General features: G+C 42.4%; 1 protein-coding gene and 1 pseudogene across 1 annotated transcript in view; both read right to left on the reverse strand.

Annotated features, from left to right (window-relative positions):
- The window catches only part of ATP8B4 (ATPase phospholipid transporting 8B4 (putative)), a 219,933-nt gene extending 198,861 nt beyond the window's left edge, over window positions 1–21,072 (reverse strand). The window contains exons 1-3 of the mRNA XM_036301049.1: window positions 20,887–21,072; window positions 13,508–13,599; window positions 11,505–11,572 (exon numbers count right to left, since the gene is read on the reverse strand). Coding sequence (XP_036156942.1) covers window positions 11,505–11,532 — 28 coding nt within the window. The 5' untranslated portion in view covers window positions 11,533–11,572; window positions 13,508–13,599; window positions 20,887–21,072. The remainder of the gene's footprint in view (window positions 1–11,504; window positions 11,573–13,507; window positions 13,600–20,886) is intronic.
- LOC118675145 lies at window positions 3,325–7,541 on the reverse strand (annotated as a pseudogene).
- Window positions 21,073–21,275: the final 203 nt, after the last annotated feature.

Raw genomic sequence — 21,275 nt, forward strand, 5'->3', positions numbered from 1 at the left:
GGTCGTCCCTCACTAACCCCCTTGCTGGCCTGGTTGTAGGCAGCCATCTTTGTGAGGGCGTGAGGGTTAATTTGCATATTACCTCTTTATTATATAGGATTTATATGAAGCATATCCAAGTATAAAATTTTATAGTTCTGCGTCTAATTTTACTCACTCCAAACACCAAAATCTTGACTCCTGTCCAGTGTCTCCATGTAACCACCCTCCCCAAGGGCTGAGATTAGCCCTTTCCCAAAGTGGACAAAGAAATAATTTCTGTGTTAGGGAAGTGTGGATCCTCTTGAGTATCCACATTGCTCTTGTCCCATGAGACCTTGTTGGAGCCAGGAAGTCTTCTTTTTGCTTCTAAATTCTTATTATTAAGTCTTCATCTTTGCTTCTGTGCTTCCAGTAACTACTGTCTTTCTGAACTGACTCTTCATTCTTAAATCTGGCAGATGATTTTTTAACCCTTCACTGAGCTCTGCAAAGTAAAGGCTTTGGTCCAAATTCCTACAGTTTTCAGCCTTTAACCTGACTAAGATAGGCCTGAATTGTCTTTGCAGGAGTTGACATTCTTTCATGTGCTGACAGTGGGTGCTTCTTGGCAATAATTCATATCCTGCAAGAAGAGGAAGCTCAAAAGAAATCCCCCATAAACAACTCCCATTGAGAACTGCTCAGAGGTTCCATGACTTGATGCCCAATCTTTCACAGGCATCGTGATTTCCTTCCAGAAGTGAGAGTAATGAAAGGTAAGACTTCACCAAGGGATTTATGATTCACCAGTGTAAGCTCACTGCTGCACAACTGTTATCACTGCATTTGGTTCCCAAAAGGAGCAAAGTGATACACCACACAGATATTCAATATAGTGACGCAGCACATATTTAAAGTGGTGTAAAAGGGCTTCCAGTTCAAGATAGCAAACTGAGTATATCTTTCTACCTCCCTTTCCTTTTAGGACCCACTAAAAATATGGTTTTTTTTAAAAAAAAAAAAAAAGAAGAAGAAGAAGAATAGAAACAAAACAGTGCTGGAAAATGAAAGTGGGATTTAGTAGAGCTTCATGAATTTTAAAGAAAGTCTAGAAAATAGTATAGAAATAGGATCAAGTTGAGGGGGAAAAAGATAGGAACAGTTCTAACCAAAAAAATTAGAAGAGTGGGTCTTTCCAATGAAGCCCAGAAAAATTCCAAATTTAGTCAATAAATACAAAGATTGAGAGTGTGCTATGGCTAGGGACACAATCCAGTTTGTGCCTATTGTCTTGGCGAAATAATAGGGTTCCCTTTTAATCTCAGAAGTGTCCTAGTTTGGAAGATAAAGTATCTGATCACCTTAGTTTTGGAGCATCACCAGAATAATTAAATAATAATTAAGCCAGTTGGGCCACATACCCCCTTCCCTGCCCACTAAAGGAGTAGGCAGCATGCCTGGGGAGGAAACCAAGATTGGGTGCCAGGTCGAAGAGGGAAGCAGTTCTGAACCTCCACGTCAGCTACAGCAGACTCAGCCTTGGAAAGCCTGCCTCACTGAGGCAGCTGTGGGCTTGCCACACTGCCCGACTAACACACAGTGCTACAGACTGAAGGTCCGTATCTCCCCCAAATTCATATGTTGAAACTTAATCCCCAATGTATTGGAGGGACTTTGGAAGGTATGTAGGTCATGAGAGTGAAGCCCTCATGAATGGTGTCAGCTCTTTTGTAAGAGGCTCCCTTGCTCCTTTCAACATGTGAGAACACAGCAAGAAGCTGTCTACGAACCAGGAAGCAGACCCTCACCAGCCACCGAATCTGCTGATGCCTTAAGCTTGGCCTTCCCAGACTCCAAACTGTTGAGAAATAAATGCATATTGTTTGTAAACCAGTCAGTCTATGGTATTCTGTTATAGCAGCCAAAATGGACTCAGAAGCACCTCTCTGTGAACTGGCTGCATCACTGGCTTTCCTATTTAAAGGAGGGGCCTGGCAGGGATAAGGACCTTTGCAACTACACTAACCCATCCAGTTCATCCAGTAAATACAAGCCAGTAACCAGAAGTCACCAGAAGTCTGAGACAAACCTATAGCACAAAGGAAAAACCTATTATCTCTTCCCAAGTGGAAGAGATAATAATGAAAACAAGTGGGGGGTGGGGTGTCTGTTTTTGTGTTGTTGTTGTTGTTGTTGTTGAGTCTCATTAGTACCTTGAAGGATATTCAAGAAGACATGGCATCCATGAAACAAGAATAAGCTCATAGGAACAAAGAAAACAGAGAACAAAAAAGAGTTCTTGGAAGTTAAAGTGTTTAATGGGCAAACTGTAAAATAATATTGAAGAAATCTCCTAAAATACATTCCAAAATGACAAAGAGGAGGAAAATGTGAGAAGAAAACTTAGGAGAAGGGAGCATAAACAATGGCTGGGAAGAAATGTTCAAATAAATAGAAGAAAATTTCCCTGCACCAGAGTCAGACATAACTCTTCAAAGTGAAAGGGTCACCAAGTGCCAATCAAGATGAAAGAAAGTGGGCCCACAGTTCTGCATAAAATTTTGAGTTCCAAAAACAAAGGCAAAACATTAAAAACTTCCAGAAGAAAAAACGAATTGATTAGTCCCAGAGACACAAGAATCAGACCATGAAATTTCTCTTCTGCAACAAGGATGATAGAAAACATTGGACTGATGCCTTCCAGTTTTAAGGAAAAATCTTTTTGAACTTAGAATTCTATACCCAGACAAATAAGTGTGAAGGAGCAATAAAAAAAAAAATTTTAGTCATGTAAGAGTATTTACATACAAGACCACCTCCAAAATAACTATTCAAGAAAATGCAACAGGAAAAATATTTATTTTAAAAAGTAAAGTGGAGTGGAAGAAAATATAGGTTTGATTTTAACAAAAGGTGAAGCCCATGGGGCAGGGTCCTCCCAGATGCCCCTTCCCTCTCCACCTCTTCCCTCTCTTGCTAAAGGGGTTTGTGGAGAAACATAGGCATGGGGAGGGGGCTGGCTCCCAATCTGTGGGGGTGGTGCTTGGGGTAAAGGGCTGTGCGGGGAGCAAAGGACAAGACCAGGGATGAGTGGGGGAGAGCACAAGGACCATTTGCCAGAATCCACGGTTTTCTGATTCCAGAATGAATTGGGGGGGGGGGGAGCCTAAACCACAAGCAGCACCTGCCCCCTTTCCCCCTTCAGGGCTGTAGTTCTAGGGGAGAAGACGAGGGCAGCTACACCAAGACCATGGCTCACTCACTCCTGGCCAAGGGAGCAGGGTGAAGAACAGGGGCTCCCCAGTAGATTTGGGGGTAGGGAAGACCAAGATAAAGCATCAGATAAGTTGTGTAGGAGTCCAGCTAAAGGCCAGGCCAGAGCTGGGCCAAGCTAGGGGAGGGGGCCTCTGAAGGCTGGAGGATCGCTACTGCCCCCACCACCAGCCTGGGAGCCAGATATTTTGCAAGGGCCTTGATTGCAACAGCTGCCGCCTCTGTCATGGGAGACAGCACTGTAATCGGGATCTCCTCTCCATGCTTCTGCTTAGTCTCCTTGCCAAGGTCTAAGGTCCTCTTGCATCTCCCCACTGTGTTGGAGCCATGATAGATACCCATCCTGGATACCAATCGGCTGGAAATCATTCCTTTTTATGTTGGGAACATCCATATTATGAGTTGATGGGCAGATATCTTCATATTCCTTCCCAGTAAAGATGTCAATATCAGCCAGGTAGACCTTGGCGTGGCCGTGCTTGCCAGTCTTGGAGGTGGACACCTCCACAATCTCACGTGGCCGGCCTTTGAGCACCATGAAGCCATTCTTATCTAACTGAGCACTGCTGTGGGAAGGTAGCTGAGCCCCCTGTACCTCCTGATTCGAAATCCAAATCATCTGCCTTTTCAAGAGGCTTTGATTCCAACTGGAATAAATGCAATGGAAGCCTGGATCTTGAAGCAAGAGGCCCAAGATCTCCTTCCACCAAATTATCCGTGTAAGCATATGTAAACTCATAACCTCTCCTTACCCATGGTGCCTCAGTAAAATAATGCCACTTTGTGTTGCCATTATTCAGTGAGAAAATGTATTTTGTAAACAGAAAAATACCAGAAAACTTTTTTTAATAGCAAATAGCTGAAAAATGGATAGTCCGTCTTAGAGTTGGTTATATTATTATTTCCCAAAAGGGTCTGAAGTAATTTTCTGAATATTTTTAGTGGAAACTGGCAAACCCCTATTGATTCTACTCCAGGTCCTTTAAGACAACACCCAACTCTTAATCTGGGCTCTTCTCCCACATAACATAGTCAATTAAATATTACCCAGCTTCCACTTCCAGTGGGCAAGAGAAGACTATCCATTTACATCTTTTTTATTAGTTTGTCTGTGAACAATTCATAACACCTCAGTATCTGAGACTAGTTAGAGAATGCAGCGTCTCTGTTAACAAGATCAAAGATAAGAGGAAGATTTAGGAGGCTCCCATCGGACCTGTGAGTAATTGCAGCAACTATGAGTCTGTAGTTAGCAAACATGACTCTTTGTGCAATCAACGCTGGAGCATTTTGTCCTTGACCAAATGTGGCTTAGGTGACTTAGATCCCCAAAATCATGAAATGATGAAACACCGTGGATAAATTGGGGTCCCTGTATAAAACCCTGATGGCATGGACTGACACTTGCTCAGTAAGGTGGGTCCTCATCCAAAAGCTGAGGAATGTCCTTATGTCCAAACATTGGGGTGTCATTTGGTGGTGGTGGTGGCTTTTTGGGTTGGGTCCAGATCTCAGAAAAATTCCCTTGAGCCAAATCAATAACTTAAGCTTTTTCCTTTCTTAACTTTCATTCTTCACAATCTGGCCTGTGTGCTTGGGAGCCAAACCAATTCATTAAAGACATGAGGAAAGAACAATGAGTGGGGAGAGCTTTGAAGAAAAGAGTTCAGGCTCCAAGATTTCCTGGTTCGACTCCAAGCGCACACTCTAATACAAATGAAAAAGATGTGTCCCAAATTGGGGTTTCCTATTGAAATCCAGTGGTGACCTGCAGCTGGTGGGACTTACTGGCATTTAAGCAGCAAACTAAGGAGAATCAAAGCAAAAAAGAAAATCTTGCCACAATCTTTTTTTTATTCTTGTCCTCACAAAAAATGCTTGGAAACAGAGTTAGGGGATTCAAATAAATACTAAAGGGCCTTGGGTTTGTTTTCCTCTTGACTGAGCCAATTTGCTCATCAGGTCCAGATCGTTGGAAATTTTGATTTATTGGGAGCTTTATGCCTCCCAAGGTTTACTATATCTTCTCAAAGAAATGTAAAATTTTTTATGGATTCATTCTCCTTCCAGTATCCATAAACTGTATTATACAAGTTACAAGTAAAATGTTCACATTGTAAGCTTGTGGCATGTAGCTTTCTAAGCATACATTCACAACTGGAGACTTAAGGCTTACTACAATATGATGATGATGATGATGATGATGATGATGATGATGATGATAAAAGCTAACTTTCATTGAGCATCTGTTAAAAGCTAGATACTATATGAAGTATTTCATGTGCATTATTTCATCAGTCTTCAAAGCACACCTATTTGGTACATACTATCATGATCCTCAATTTACAGATGAAAAAAACACTCAGCAAGATTATGCAGTAGGATCAGAATTCAAACGTCAAACTTCCTCCCTTGTAAAAGAAGCTTGAAATAAATTCTGTATATAAAGAGATGGCTGGTGGTACTGTGCAGAGATTACTGGCAAATGCAAATTAGTGAGTGTGTGTCCAGAGATCAAGGAGAGAGAAAAGAAGCCTCTCTCATAGAATACAATAATCCAGAATGTCCTTCAAATCACAGGCCCCTTCCAGTTCACCTTGCGACCCTGTGACCTCTTACATTCCATTGCTTCTAGGTTTCTCCATTTCACCTTGGAGGCCTTCCTAGAAAACCTGTCTGCCCTCCCCTAGGAGCCTTTGGGCAGGCCTCGCTGAAAATACTCTCCCAAACCCCTCTTCAAAACTTACATTCTTTAAATTTATTCTTTTTTGTTTGTTAACCTCCTGAGAATATTTTTTCCATTGACTTTTAGAGTGGAAAGGAGGGGGAGGGAAAGAGGGAGGGAGGGAGAGAGAGACAGAAAGAGAGAGAGAGAGAGAGAGAGAGAGAGAGAGAGAGAGAGAGAGAAGACCTAACCAGTTTTGCTCAGTGGATAGAGCGTCGGCCTGAGGACTGAAAGGCCCCAGGTTCAATTCCAGTCAAGGGCATGTATCTTGGTTGCAGGCACATCCCCAGTATGGGGTGTGCAGGAGGCAGCTGATTGATGTTTCTCTCTGATCGATGTTTCTGACTCTCTGTCCTTTTCCCTTCCTCTCTGTAAAAAATCAATAAAGAGAGAGAGAGAGAGAGAGAGAGAGAGAGATACATTCATTGGTTGCCTCCTGCAAGAGCCCTGACTGTAGCCAGTGATCAAACCTACAACCCAGGAATGTACCCTTGACCCTTTGTGCGTAGGGCAATGCTCTATCCATTGAGCCACACCAGCCAGGGTGAAACTTACATTCTTTTACAACTTAATTATCTATAGGGAAAAATTGCAATTTTTTTGACTGGGCCAGGATCAGAATGCTTTCAGTAAAGATGGAAAATAGCTTCATCTTTTTACAGTACCCCCATTCATAAAGAAAAAGAACAGGATCTACCCCAAGGATCACGAGAGCCTAAAAGAAGCTAGAGGACATTTAATTTTCCATGGTGAGACACATTTCAGCCCTCCAAAGGAAAGCAAGCCACCTGTCACAAAGTGAGAGGGAAAAAACCCAGGTGGAAAAGTGAGACACGTGAGAAAGAAATGTGAGGAGGTCTCTCCACTGCCTGATGCCTCGGAGGTTGCACAGGAAACTGCGGTTTTCAAAGCTTGTGGCTGTCATTTTGAAATGCGTGGGGCTATAAGTTGCATTTCTTTAGTGCACATCAGTTTCTGTTTCTCAAACCCTTGAATCCATGTGGCAAATAAAATCTGCTGGAGCAAAGACAAAGTGATTTATTTGTTCCAGACTTATTTTTTGAGCTCCTTTGAGCAAGGGTCTATTCGAGGCAGGGAAGGAGAAACAAATAAGACAGGGATCTGCTGCGAAGGGTAGGCATGCCCAGGAACACCAGCACAGCGGGGAGGCGGAGGAGGGGCCTCGGCAGCCAGGGACCCAGAGGAAAGGAAAGCCTAGTCCAAACGGGTGGCTGAAAGGCATCCTCACTTGTCCCAGGCCGCTCTGAAGGGAACTTGTGCTGTATGCAAACTCTGGGGTATGCTAGGTGGTCCTGCCAAGCTCCTTATCCACGCTGAGCCGCAGTCATTCACTGAAGGGAATTTGGTAGAGGTGGCCTGCCACCTGAGATGGGGTGACGTATGCACTTCGCAAGAGGACATCAGTTCCTCTTCAGCTGTTCCTCCTTGTATGACCAGGTGTGAAAAGACCAAAAGTAAAAATGGGAGCCTCCCTTTACCTATTCGTGAAGCATTCAAATAATACGTGTTTTTTAAAAGAGATAAAGGAGACAGAACTTTGGGAAGAAAGGAAATCCGCCATCTTTTCGCCCCCTCGTGTTCCCTCACTCTGGTCCAAGTCACCTCACCTCTCCCGCAGCTGCTGCAATAGCCGCCCCTCGGGGCTCCCTGCTTCTGCCCCATCCCTATATTCTACTTTCAATAGAGCAACAAAGGGATCCTTCTAAAAATATATTCATTTCCTGTCCCTGCTCTAGCAAATCACCATGGACTTAATGGCTTCAAACAACATAAATGTATTAACTTATTGTTCCGGAAGTCAGAATTCCAAAAATGGACCTTACAGGTGTTGCCGCAGGACTGGTTCCTTCTGGAAGTCTATGGAAGACTCTGTTCCTTTCCCTTGCCAGTGCCTAGAGGCTGCCTGCATTGCTTGGCTCATGGGCACATCACTCTGACCTCTGCTTCCATGGTCACAATGCCATCTCTGACTCTCCAGTCTTCCTCTTAGAAGGACCCTTGTGATTACATTGGGCTCACCCAGATAATCTAGGTATAGCTCCCCATCTCCAGATTCTTAGCTGTATCACATCTGCAAAGTCCCTTTTCTCAGGTAAGGTAACATATTCACAGGTTCCACGCATTAGGATATAGACATTGGGGGGGGGGGGGGCATTACCCTGTCTACCACAAGAATCATCTCTTTCCCCTGCTCAAAATGTCCAATGTCCCTTCATCTCAAGGGAGAAGTGAGTTTTTGCAAAGGCATCAGGGTCCTGCTTGATCTTCGCACACCCACCCCTTTACCTCTCTGCCCTCAAGACTCTACCAGGAGCAGGCGTACCATGAAGCCAAAGAAGCTTAAGCTTCAGCTCACTGCACTTGCCATTCCGAGGCCCTGAGAGCAGCACCAGACATGAGTTTACATTGCTTGCTTGTCCCAGTTTTTTATTTGCAAAAGTAAATATTTTAGCCTCAGGGGCTAAGATCTTTGTCTCCGCCACTCTGATTCCCCCCCCCCCCCCCATCACCCTTTGCCTCATGTCAGACGGTGCTGGGATCCAGATAAGGGGCCTCCCCTCTAGCACAAAAAAGTTTTCCTAAGCCCTTTCCTCTCTGGACACCAACAGTTATTAAAAAGTAGAAGAGAGCTCCTGAGTGGGTACTAGCCCCCAGGTTACAGGGCAGATTTTGTGAAGCCAGCACTGCCTTAAGTGTGCTATAGCTGTGTCAGTAATGATTGGCACTCCGTTGCACTGGCCTTGTTCTTAGCTAAACAAAGGAAATAGATGATTTTGAAAAAAAAACTTGATCCAGTTTTACAGACAAATTATTATAGTAGACAAAAAGCAAGTTCAACAAAAACTAATTCCCTCACAAGCATGATTGCAAAACTCCAGAAACAGCTTTTGGATTTGTTGTTGTTCCATAAGGGGTAAATCTGAGCAGAAATAACACTCTTTAAACACATACTTTTATGGGCATTGACATGGTATCTCTAAGGGTTGGTTCCATGCCTTATTCATCTTTTTTATCACCAACCCTTTACTGCAGAACCAATGCAGTACTTGCTAGCGTATATGCTCAAAAATGCCTGAGAAGCAGGGATATAAACTTCCACCAAAGAACTGCCTTATTTGTAGGCGCAGTAGATGCAGTGCCTAGCATCCACAGTCCTCTGAGGGGCACACAAAAATGTTTAAATCTTCATATATTTTAAGATGAGAAGGAAAAATAAACATAATAATAATGGATACATAGTAAAGATTTGTATCTGGATTATATTTGTCTTTATATCTATAATTTTTTAATATTTGGGGGGGAGGGCCCACAAAAGACATATGTGACCCTGGTCTGATTTTTCCCACCCCACACCCTATAATCATACTAAGGGCTCCCCTGTGGAGCATGCTGGCTCCACACCCCCACATTGTGGAGTTAAGAGCAACTTTAGCTAGTTTACAGAAAGCCTCTAATTATCTACTCCTTTTGCTTTCCATATTACCAAACTCCATGAAATCTGAATTAGGTATTTTACATATGAGCAATGCTCTTCTTGATTGCTCTGCAGAAAAACACATATGTGTCTTAAAATGATTTGTCTTCAGGCCTCCCTGAAGCTACACAGAAAGGGTGAATTACAAAGAACAAACAGAAAATAGACTATAATCTTAATGTTTTAAATATTTGAGTCAATTAGCTGACACCTTTTTTTAGGTTTTTTTTCCCTTTATTGAATAAGATATTACAAATGTGTAGCTGACACTTTTTACATCTTGAAGAATGTGAGATTTCTAGAAATGTGGAGTTAATAAACAATAAAGCATGTCTGGGAGCAAATAATTGTGGTCTCACAACACTGTGGCGTGCCTGTTATATTTGGTATATTGTCATATACAGCAGCACTGGCCCAAGCTTCCTGATGATTCTGTGAAATTTTGTATAAATGTGAGTATGCCATAATTAATGCAGCAGATATTATATATCTCACTGAGGTAAAATACCACTTCTGCATGATTTCTCTCCTGATCACCGCAGGCTGATTAGAAGTCTGTGCTCCTCTGGTAAATATACCACTGCAAGGAATGTTTAGTAAACTTGATAACTGTGGGAGGATACATGTATTTTATTGAATCATAAAGAATTACTCAAAATCAAGAAAGGTCGATACTACCTTACCTACCATAAGGCTCAAAGATATCTGTTGACTAAGTGTGTAAGTGAGTGACTATTTTAGGTCATAAAACTATACCAGATCTACAGGAACTGCTATGACCTAAAGATTTGCATCATGCACAGTCATGATGATGCAAATGATAGTGACACAAATGACAGTCCCTCAAGTCGTGTGGCCATTGTAACAAGAACAAGAGGAAGGGGCTGGCCTCAGCTTTCTCTGCAAATCTGCGCCAGAGCAGGCACAGCCCCAGCTGTGTTGCCAAAACACAGCAAACCCTACAGCAGTAGCTGCTGGAAACGTGTCCCTGTGAAAGCTGGACAATCTAATGTTTGCACTGTCAAGATTATACCAGTGATTTGATATAAATAATCATTTCATTTAAAAAAATAAAAAATGATGACAATAGCTCTAAACTCGTAGATTGGCATTGGGAATAATGAAAGTCTTGCCTCCGAGGGTATAACAAAGGACCTCTCGGTAAAAACTACATTGAGACAGACTCCAGCTCATTATGAGGCCGAATGTTGCAATAAATAATGCCCAAAAAGGGAATAGACTTCACCATGAAACAATTGCTCCTCTAAGTAGGTTAATCACCTGTCAAGAGACGTTATTACATGGAGGAACTGTGCATTAGATCAACTCCAATCCTGCCTTTTGTCTCTAAGAAGTCTATGGCCAAATATAGAGAAAATAGCGGCAATTAATTAAATACACATTCATTGAAAAAAAGTTACATAATGGTCTGTCACTAACTAGAGGCAAAAGAGAACATCCGTGCTCTCTGGCCAGGATGCTATATTAAAGAAACTGAACTATTGTTCATGCTGTTCAGCTAAACCAATTACCCAACCAAGAAAACAACATGTGTTTCCCGCCATCCTGAACCAAAATTATTTCTAACTGTGTGATCTTAGTTTTAAATATTGGTACATTGATACCATGTAATACCGCTTTGAAAGAAAAAATGAAGAACAACTACTGATGTATGTCAACTGTATGGACGTGTGTCCAAAAGCCTTACGCTGAGTAAAAGAAGCAAGACACAGGAATACATGCCATATTATTTCATTTAAGTTAATTTCAAAAGCAGGCAAAACGAACTGATAGAAATCAGACACGGTTGTGTGGAGTGCAGGGAGAATGAGTGAAAGGGGGCATACGGGAACGTTCTGTGGTGATTGGGATGTTCTGTATCTTGTTCTCAGGTGGTAGTTCCTCAGATGGACACAACTGTCCAAGCTCATCAAATTGAACCCTTAAGATGTGGGGTTTTTGTACATAAATTACTCTTCCACAAAATAAACTTTAGTTTAATTTAAAAATCATATTCACTTTGTATCGTTTGAAGAGCTCAGCACTTACCAAGTGGTTTCTTTTTACTGAAGAACATTATTGCGCTGATTATTTTTCACCGGGTCTCAACAGTTGGCCTACAAAAGGAAACAAGGAAAGTGCACAGCATTACTATTTAAAAAGTGCTCATTAACCATACATTTCTACCATTAACTTTTTTCCTTGTCAGATCTAGGTGAGTAGGAAGCCATTGGCACAGTAAGGAATAACAGATCTCACGTCTCAGGCTCAAATCTAACTTGATAAGAATAATTCTATACAAAAATAATTCTATACAAATAATTCTATAAAAACTATTTATACTATAAAGGCTACATAAACAAATTTAAGGTAAGCACACGTGTGCTATTCAATTTGGCATTAAAATTGAGCCAAAGTTTCTAATACAGTCCAAACCCTATGAATCAGAATATCTCAGGGGTGAAGCTCCAGCCTCTATCTTTTTATTTTCCAATCACAGCTGACATACAACATCACATTAGTTTCTGGTGTGCAGCATAGTGGTTAGACATTTACATAGGCATCTGCCTTTTATCCAAGTGCTATGGTGATTCCTTCCTACTGCCGGAGCTGCGAACCACTGCTAAACCGTGGGAGTTATGTGTGAGAGGTAATTATCAGCCAGGTTCTAGAGAACAAAATACAATCAAAATTTTTCCTCAATTTATTCTCATGTGAATAGTCTTCTCCAGGTAATTACACACACACACACACACACACACACACACACACACACACACACACCCCAGAGGCAAAGAGAACTAGAGGCACACACACACACAGGTGAGGATTTCAAAAAGATTCACAAAAAGGATTTTTTTAGGTGAAGACTTCCTATGAGAAATAACATGGACAGAAGTGGGGTTTTGTCCATGAAAGGCTATTCTGTCCCCAAAAATGGCCACAAAAACAGATAAAAAAAGGCAATAGGGAGAGGGATGGATAGACATCTGATCGGGTGGCCCCATCTGGCTAGAAGGTTACGGCTCATCAGCAAGTTCAAATCCAACTTGTTAGGGCTTGAAAACTCTCTGGGGACTAAGTGAGCATGCTCTGTTTTCATGGCTCAGAGTCCCAGGAGCAGGTGGAAAGAAGAGTGATTCTTTAAGCAAGGTGGCAAGAGGGACTCTACCCTGACAGGTGGCAATGAAAATGCAGGCGCAAATTCAATCTCTCAGGAAGTTAATAAGAGCGCTGGCCGCTGGCCAATTTATTCTTTTTTCCTCCTTACTGGTTTGCTAGATTGCCTTGAGGGATTAGTACTAACAGAAAACCAGTACAAAAGATGAACCTAAGTATATTTGTGCAACATAAAGGTAACTAAAGAGAAACTATCCTTGTAACCCTTTGCCTCTCTTATTTTAGATCCTCCTATAAGAACATCTAATTATAAAAGCCCCTAGATAATAAAACATAAAGCCATATCATATTTTTTCTAAAATTACCTTTCAGTCATACAGCTATTTCATTGCTTTTACTTTCTCTAATACCATTTTCTTTTTTTTCTTTTTTTTTCCTTTTATTTTCTTTTTTTTCTTTTTCTTTTTTTTTTAAGGCCACCAAAAATTTTGGTTGCCTCCAAAAAAAAAAAAAAAATTGGGAGAGAGAGAGAGAGAGAAATCTAATACCATTTTCAAAGTACCTTTAAAAACTTTTATTTTAAATTCATTTTTTTAATTTTAGCCATTTTGGTTTTTGTACAAAATATTCTCTACTTGGCAATTAAGGGTGATACTATAATCACTGTTGTAGGAATTAAACAATATTTCTATAAGATTTGTGAAAGTTATCTCTTATTAATGATCTTAGTCAACTGTTTTTATTCTCTAAGATATAAAGTTACAACAAAAATTAATAATTGACCTTCAGGTCTATGCTTCCTTCAATCCAATCTTTTCCTTGTAACAGTGGAATCCGGGCATATTCAAGGAGGAGTCTAATGTAACAGATTCTAGTTTCACTTAAAGAAAGTAAAATTTAGTTCTTTCATTCTTGCATATTCATCAACTCACCAAAATACTCCAGCTGACACTTGCTTCACCTCTAAAGGATGCTGGAGTAAACACAAAGTCATCTTTTCTTGAACCTTTGGATCAATGAAGGTCTAAGGAAATCAGAGTAAACAAAATCAGGTGAGAGAAAAGGCTTGCTAAAGTGAAATCTAGCTCTAGAAATAGGAATTTTGGATTTTGAAATCCAAACATTTACAAGTGTTGAAGCAAACAATATTTACATGAAAACATTCTTTCTTTCTTTTTTTTTTTTTTTTTGAAATCACCCCAAAGCAGAGGAAATGAAAAAAGGAGAGCTGCCTGCAGGTCTTAGCCTACCCTTGACTTCATCTTACCCAAGGGATTAAAATGGTGGGTTCCTTGTGTGAAAGCCCTGGGGCTGTTTTATAAGAAATAGAGGAATGGGAAAAGTAAGAAGAGAAAGAAGTAGCTAAGAAATAATAACTATTTTATGTCCATTAATTCATTTAAAAATGCAACGACTTCTTTTTTTAAAAAAAGATTGAAAGTTATGCTTGCATGAAAATTTTATTTTTTTACATTTCAAGCTCAGGTTTTGACTCTTGGTCCAGAAAATAATTTTCTTAATGAAAAAAAAAAATGGCTCCAGTTTGTTCAGGGAGAATAAGAAGTTGGTTTCAAACACCTTGAGATTGAGGGTGATAACATGACATCCAAGCTGAGGCAGCAGAAAAGAGGGCATCCTGTCCATATTATGATTCCTTAAGGAGGTCCCTACTGATAGTTAAATTGGGGACACCCAGGTAGCTCAATGCCTTAAGCAAAGGATTAAATTGAAATGCCCTTTAATGATCTGAGGTCATTCAACAATCAAGTTATTGTACTTAATTCCCCTACTCTAATGCCAGGATCACTAGGCAACCTGCTAATAATAACTTGCTTTCCCACGAAAGTCTGCCTGCAGGGAAAGAATGCACTAGTCATGCATGCCAAAGTGAGCATGCTGGTGTGCCTGACAGTTTTATTGCACTTTTTTTAATTGATTAATGAGAGAGAAAGAGGTGTTATTCCACTTATTTATGCATTCATTGGTTGGTTCTTATATGTGCCCTGACCAGGAATCAAACCCACAACCTTGGCATATCGGGACAATGCTCTAACCCAGTGGTCGGCAAACTCATTAGTCAACAGAGCCAAATATCAACAGTACAATGATTGAAATTTCTTTTGAGAGCCAAATTTTTTAAACTTAAACTATATAGGTAGGTACATTGTTATTAACTTAATTAGGATACTCCTAAGCTGGCCTTTGCTAAAAACGTCCTCATTTTATAATAATAAAGCCACCAACACAAAATAATTACAATTCTTAAATTGATGACAAAAATACCTGTAGGATTTGCAGCTGGTTGGAAAAAAAATACAGGTAACTTTATGCTTCAAGTAGGTGCTTTTGTCACCCACGCGCGATTTGCGGACGCGACGAGCACTAACCACCGCACATGAGACTGCTGACTACCTGGCTCACTCAACTCCTGCATGAATCACGCGTGCGCCTTCCGCCTCCCCCGCTCTGCGTATCCCTCGGCCCGCCTTCGCCATGTCTCCTGTCACCCGACAGTCCAACCGACCAACACCCCCCACTTCTTCTAACGCCACTTCTTCAAAATAGAGGCGCCCAGGCCGAAAACCGACTTCTGTGCATGGGCCACAAAGTTTCAATCGCTCTGTACGTGTGCGCCCACACGTGGTATTTTGTGGAAAAGCCACACTCACTGGGCCAAAGAGTCGCATGTGACTCGCTCGCCGTTTGCTGACCACTGCTCTAACCAACTGAGCTACCTGGCCAGGGCCTATTACACATTTTGAGTTAATATGTTGTCATTTTTATTTGATTTCATCAGTCTCTTGAGCTAATATTAGTCTGCCCCAGAAAGATAGCTCTGGTTTTGGCACGCTATTGATTGAAGTAGGGCCCTAAGTCTACAGGACAAACAACCCACTCTGGCCACAGTAACTTGCCAAGAGGCCTCCAAGGGGACAGCCTACTGACCTGCTCAAGGTCAACAGGATGTGGTGGCTGGAAGCTTGTCCTTTGGAGTCAAGCAGCCTGCTCTTGGATTCCTGCTTTTAGCACTAAATCATCACAGAATCTGGGCAAATAAGCTCTGTGAGCCTCAGAATCCACCCGGGGGGTGGGGGGAAGGCTATTGGGGCTGGGGCGCACAATGAAAGTGGATGTATTAGTTATGTTTAAGGCTTTCTTTGTCAAAGTACCTACATAAGAGTTAGGGTGAAATGACGACAGTGAATTTAACTCCTTTAAGACATTCTGCAGTAAAATAAAGGAGATGCTTGTAAATGGGTAATGAGACTTTTAAAGAGATGTGTTTGCGTAGGAAGGCAGAGCCATGGGTATAAACTGAGGGAGCACAGCCCGTGGAAAGGGAAAGGCTGAAACTATAGGGTAAAGTGACAAAGAGGCAAAGGAATTGGAGGAGATTGGAAAAGACAGGAGCCAGGGCAGTTGGGGAAGAGACAGGAGCACCCGAAGCCAGGACAGGAGAGTATCATGGGGCACATTCTTGGCAGCTCTCTCAGGGCAAGTAAGCCCAGGTGAGCCCCTTCCTGCCTGGCTTCATCTCGGGGTCCAGGGAAGAACTGGGGTGCCCCCGCCCCGGGAGAAATCCTCTATTTAGCAGTGGGTTCTCTCCAGTTCTCAGGACTCGGGGACAAGATGGGCCAATGGGGAAAGGGCCCATCCATCTTCAACAAGCCCAACCCCAGACCTCACCCCCTGTGAGCACCTCCTGCCCTCCTGTCCTTCTATTCGCCAGTCTCTGCTCTGCTCTGCTTGTCCTCCTCTTTCCCCAGCTCTGCTTCCTGTTCCCTCTGGGGACTGTACCATACGGGAGAGACGCTTAGGATAACAGGCTCCAATCCCAGCTCAGGCACTTTCTCTCCAGTGGCACTTTGGCCACGCCACTTCGCCTTCCTAAGACTCAATCTCTGACTCTGTAAAGTAGAGATGATAATGCCTTTGTCCCAGAGGTGAAGTGAGGTTAAATAAACAAGCATATACAGTTCACTCCATAAAAGTATTCCCTCCTCCCCAGTCTGTCTTTCCTACTCCCTACCTTCTCTCCTCTTCCAGTTTCCTGTCCCTGTTCCCCTAAATTTCCTTCATATTTCCCACTACAGCACTTGCTTTCCAACCCAACACACCTCTTTGAGGACTGACCTAACCAAGAGTGGGAAAAGGGGGCTCCCTGGGACGCCAGCATCAGGGTGAACTTAAGTAAACCTTGAAAAGCCACCTGCTTGAACAGGGTAACCCCCAGGATCATTCGGCAATCTAAATCAGGCCATGACTGTAAAGGAATGAGCATAGTGCCTCCTGCTACAAAGTTAATACTCAAAAAAAAGCTCTTATTATTCAGTGTATTTTTAACTCTCCACAACTTTAACGTGAACAATAGTGGGGTCTGAGTGAGGGAAGTTGTGATGGCAGATTTAGGGAACCAGCCCCTTCTCTCCTCATGATGCCTTCCATCTTCTCTGGTCCTACTCCTTGGCTTTCTTCCCACAGCTCTAGGTTCCCAGAGGCTGAAAAGCAATGCTTTATTGAGTCCTCCCACCCCTGGACACAGCAACCTTGCAGTCATATCTGCTGGCAACCATCCCTGCCAGCCCAAGAACATTCCCGAGATAACCCACGGTCAGGCCCCAGAGCACAGCTCTAAGGACCCAGGGAAGGGAAATCTTGGGGGGGGGGGGGGGTGGGCAGGGAAATCTCAGCCTTGGAAGGTGAGAGCAATGAGGGATGAGGAATCAGCCCAGGCCTCTGTCCTGCATGTGTGCAACTGGAGTGTAGTTTTAGGGTGGAAGGTGTAGATAATGTTTTAATCATATTTGGTGTCAGTGACAGCTGCCAAGGACCATAATGCTTACAGATTGTAGATATTGGGCAAAAATAGAAGTAAAAAAAATTTTAAGCCAGTCTGTGTATTTATATGTATGTTTATAAAAGTGGTGGTTAGTACAGCCAAATTTATAAATTGCTTAGCAATTATATTTAACTTCCATGCCTCAACAATAAATTATTTTATTTCCCATATAATATATATCAGATTGATTTTGTTGTGCGTTGTCATGTCAACACTGAAATCTGTTTATATTCTGTTCGGCATGCAGCTGTTACCCAGCCACAAAATTCTAAAGCAGTGGGAACCCTGCTTCCCTTCCTTGTCCTGTTTATCCCCTGCTCATTTTCCAACTTAGTCTCCTAGTTCCCTCGTCTTCCCTTTTTCTTCCTTCCCTCGCCTGCTCTCTCTGCCTCCCTTGTGTATTTTCACCCACCTCATCCTGCCTGTCTCTTCCAAACATGCCTCCCCTGACGGTCCTCTTCCCTCCCCTTCTCACTTCCCTATTCATCCACCAGCACTAGAGTAGAGTGCTGGGTTTGGTCCTGCTAGCTCTGTAACCTCCACAAGTTCCCTTCCCTTCTAAGCCCTGGGGGTTTTTTATCTGTCAAAGCGGCAATCAGGGTGACTCCAGGATCACTAGGCAATCTAAATAAGGTCATGACTGTAAAGGAATGAGCACAGTGACTCCTGTTACCAAGTTAAGACTCAAAAAAGAAAGTCCTTATTATTAAGTGTATTTTTAACACTCCACGAGTAGAAAACCTCCTATCAAATCTGAGAGCCATCCCTACTGATGTTCAATTATCAAACAGTTATCAGGTGCCTATTCTAAGTCAGACCTGGGCTGGGTAGAGGGAGGCAAAGATCATTAGGCCACATCTGTCCTTCAAAAGCCCACAGTCTGAGAAAGACAAGACAGACAAACACATGGAAGAATCATTAGCGTGGCATGTGTAGGGCTAGGATAGAAGAAGAGACCGAACTCCATGGAGTCAGAGGGAAGGGAGTCACCAAGCTTGCTTTGCACAGTCAGCTAAGACCTCACAGATGGTGATTCCAAGTAGTATCCTTTTGAAAGAAACAGAAGAGTTTGCTTAATAAAATGAGGTAAGGACGGGTAAAAGGAGCAAAATGTGGAAAGATCATGAAATGTGGAAAGCATGAAAGAGAAGGCTTGAGGAGCAGCGGCAGTCATGGCAACCAGACTGCAGGGAGCATGGAGGAACGTGGTGTGATATGGGGCTGGCAAAATAGATAAGAGATAGTGTCTGAAAGAAGGCAAAATCTCATCATTGTTACCATCGTCACTGTCATTCACTGGGTACTTGACCTCAGGCTAAGCACTTGATATATATCATCTCATTTAATCCTCACCAAAACCCTATGGTCAGGGACTTTCTCCATTTGATAGCTGAGATGACAGAGAGTGTCACTATGGTCAAGAGCCTGTGCTTGACGCTGCAGGTCATGGGAAGGCAGAAGAGCTCTCTCTGTAGAATGGATGATTAGAGTTCAGCCCCCCTTGTCCATTGTCTTTGCTCCCTCGTTCTCTCAATGCAAGTGCCTGCTGACAGGCTTTTTAGGAAGGTCCCTCTCTCAGCATGGACTGGCATGGAGAGAAAAGGGGAATGACAGCCGGCAGGCAGAGCTGGATCCTGGCTATGTTTCTGCGGTTGAACTGACAGAGTTTATAAATGGCTCAGATGTTATGGTGCAGAACGAGGAGCAATCTGGGGTGACTTTCAGGTTTTTCCCTCGGCACAATGAGGGGATAGAGGTGCCGTTGTCTACAATGCCAGATACAGCAGTAAAGAAAGAGGAGGAGGAGGAGGTGTAGGAGCAGGAGCAGGACCTGGGGTGGGAGAAAAAGTTCAGTTTGAACCCGTTAGGCTTGAACGGCCTCTGGGTCATTGAAAATATCGTCAGCACTAAAGAGAAAAGACAGACTTGCAGACTTGGAGTCGACATATAAGGAAATGTTGAAGTCATGGGGAATGAATGATCTCACTCAGGAAGAACAAGAATAAAGAGAAGTGAGGAGAGGACAGAGGGTGAGGATGAGTCAATAAAAGGACAAGGACAGAGTCCCTAGGGGACACTCCACCTCAAAAGAAGGGTCATTGAGGGGTGCATTGGAATGAAATGCTATGCTTGCCTAGCTGAGCTCTCATCCTCTCAGCACCGAGCCCAGAGCCTGGCAAAGAGTAGGTGGCCAGCAAATCAGAGTTGAGTAAAGAAAAGGAGAAAGGAAATAAGGGCGGCCTCAAATTAAGGAAGGAGTGTGTTTCTGCAAACACAATGATCAATAATATTTAACGTTTGCATTCAGAAATTTATTTGTTAATACTTGAAAAATATTTAATATTGCTAAGAAGTTCAGTTAGACTTTAGACATGTGCTACAAATGTGTAACATTTGGAGGTTACCATTTTCTGTTACTTTTCATGAGAAATCCTGAAAACAAATACTAGCATCTAATTCTTGTCCATGCCTTGCAAGTATATAGAAGTTTTGTTTCAAGGAGAACTATAATTTCCAGTTTACTTTGATATGATAGGTTAAGTGTTTCCCTGCTAAATGAAAATTTCTAGTTAACCATGTAAACACAAAATAAAATCCTCCTGTGAAAAAACAATATATCTGCCAGGGGTATAAAAAAATCGCTTGGCCCCTCCTTTTTAATGATGCATGCATGATGAAACAATATAAAGGCACAAAAAGTAACTATAAATTAAAATCTACTCTGAATTTACATTTTGCTTCCAGGCTACTAGCACGGAACAACACCTGAGCAAAGGTGACAGACCGTGGGCACAGATGTTGGGATCACATATGAGGTACGGTATCTCCTCATCTTCTTTCTAATAATCCTTCAGCCCCCAATTAATGTTTCTTGCCAGTTTTTTTTTCTTCGAAACAGCTCATTGTTATCAAGCGACCTGAGAGTCCCTCATGTCTATCAATGAAACAACTAGACGAATGAATTTTTTCAAACACATCTCAGAACTGAAAACATATCCCTCAAGCCTCAGAGAAGAGCTTAGTGGCAAACTGTTCATGTCCAAAGCATGAATTGACCACAGAATGGAAAACACCTTGAACAGGTGCACTAGCTACAAACCCCCTGAAAAAAACTAAAACCAACTCCTACCAAAGGAAGTGACAAATACCCACCAATTAAAACACACACACACACACACACACACACACACACACACACACACAAATGGGACATGATGTTGCTCCCATTGCTGTTTAATAGGTGATGATTACAAGCTTTTTAAAAAATCAACTTCAAAGAAAATGTCCTATTTCCCATACCAAACTAACTAACTTTTCCCAAATTTATTTTTTAATAAGAGGAGAATAAAAAAGACTATTTGCTAAGCCTCAACCACATGGAAAAGAGAAAAGGAAAGCCCCAAACAGCACAAAGCTAGCACTCCTTAGTCTGCCCAAGTCACCAATTCCTGAAAGCTCCCTCCGACTCACCTCAGCCTGGACCTACCCCTCTCCCGACAGGGGAGCTTTCCCAGCAGTGCAGGAAGATCAAACAGGTACCCATTCCATGACCATCTCAGGGAGAAACGCAAGGCTATTCTGAAAGCTCTAGTAATTACACAGAAAACAAGCTGGGTCTCTAGGGGACATTCTTGAAAACCTGAGACCAACTCCGGGAAAAACACTCTTGACCACTTACCACCACCGGAAGCAGCTAAGTGGCAGATCAGAATCAGCACCTCATCAGAAAAAGAGGAAGATGTTGTGGGAGAGCAGTTTCACTACCAGTGAGGAATTGGGGGAGAAAACGCTCCTTGGAAAAATACCAAAAGCCCAGAAGAGTCTCTCCTTCTATCGCTGCCGCCGGCTGCTGCCAGGGC

This window comes from Myotis myotis, unplaced genomic scaffold (assembly GCF_014108235.1).
Source record: "Myotis myotis isolate mMyoMyo1 unplaced genomic scaffold, mMyoMyo1.p scaffold_m19_p_1, whole genome shotgun sequence".
In the NCBI taxonomy this organism is placed as follows: Eukaryota; Metazoa; Chordata; class Mammalia; order Chiroptera; family Vespertilionidae; genus Myotis; species Myotis myotis.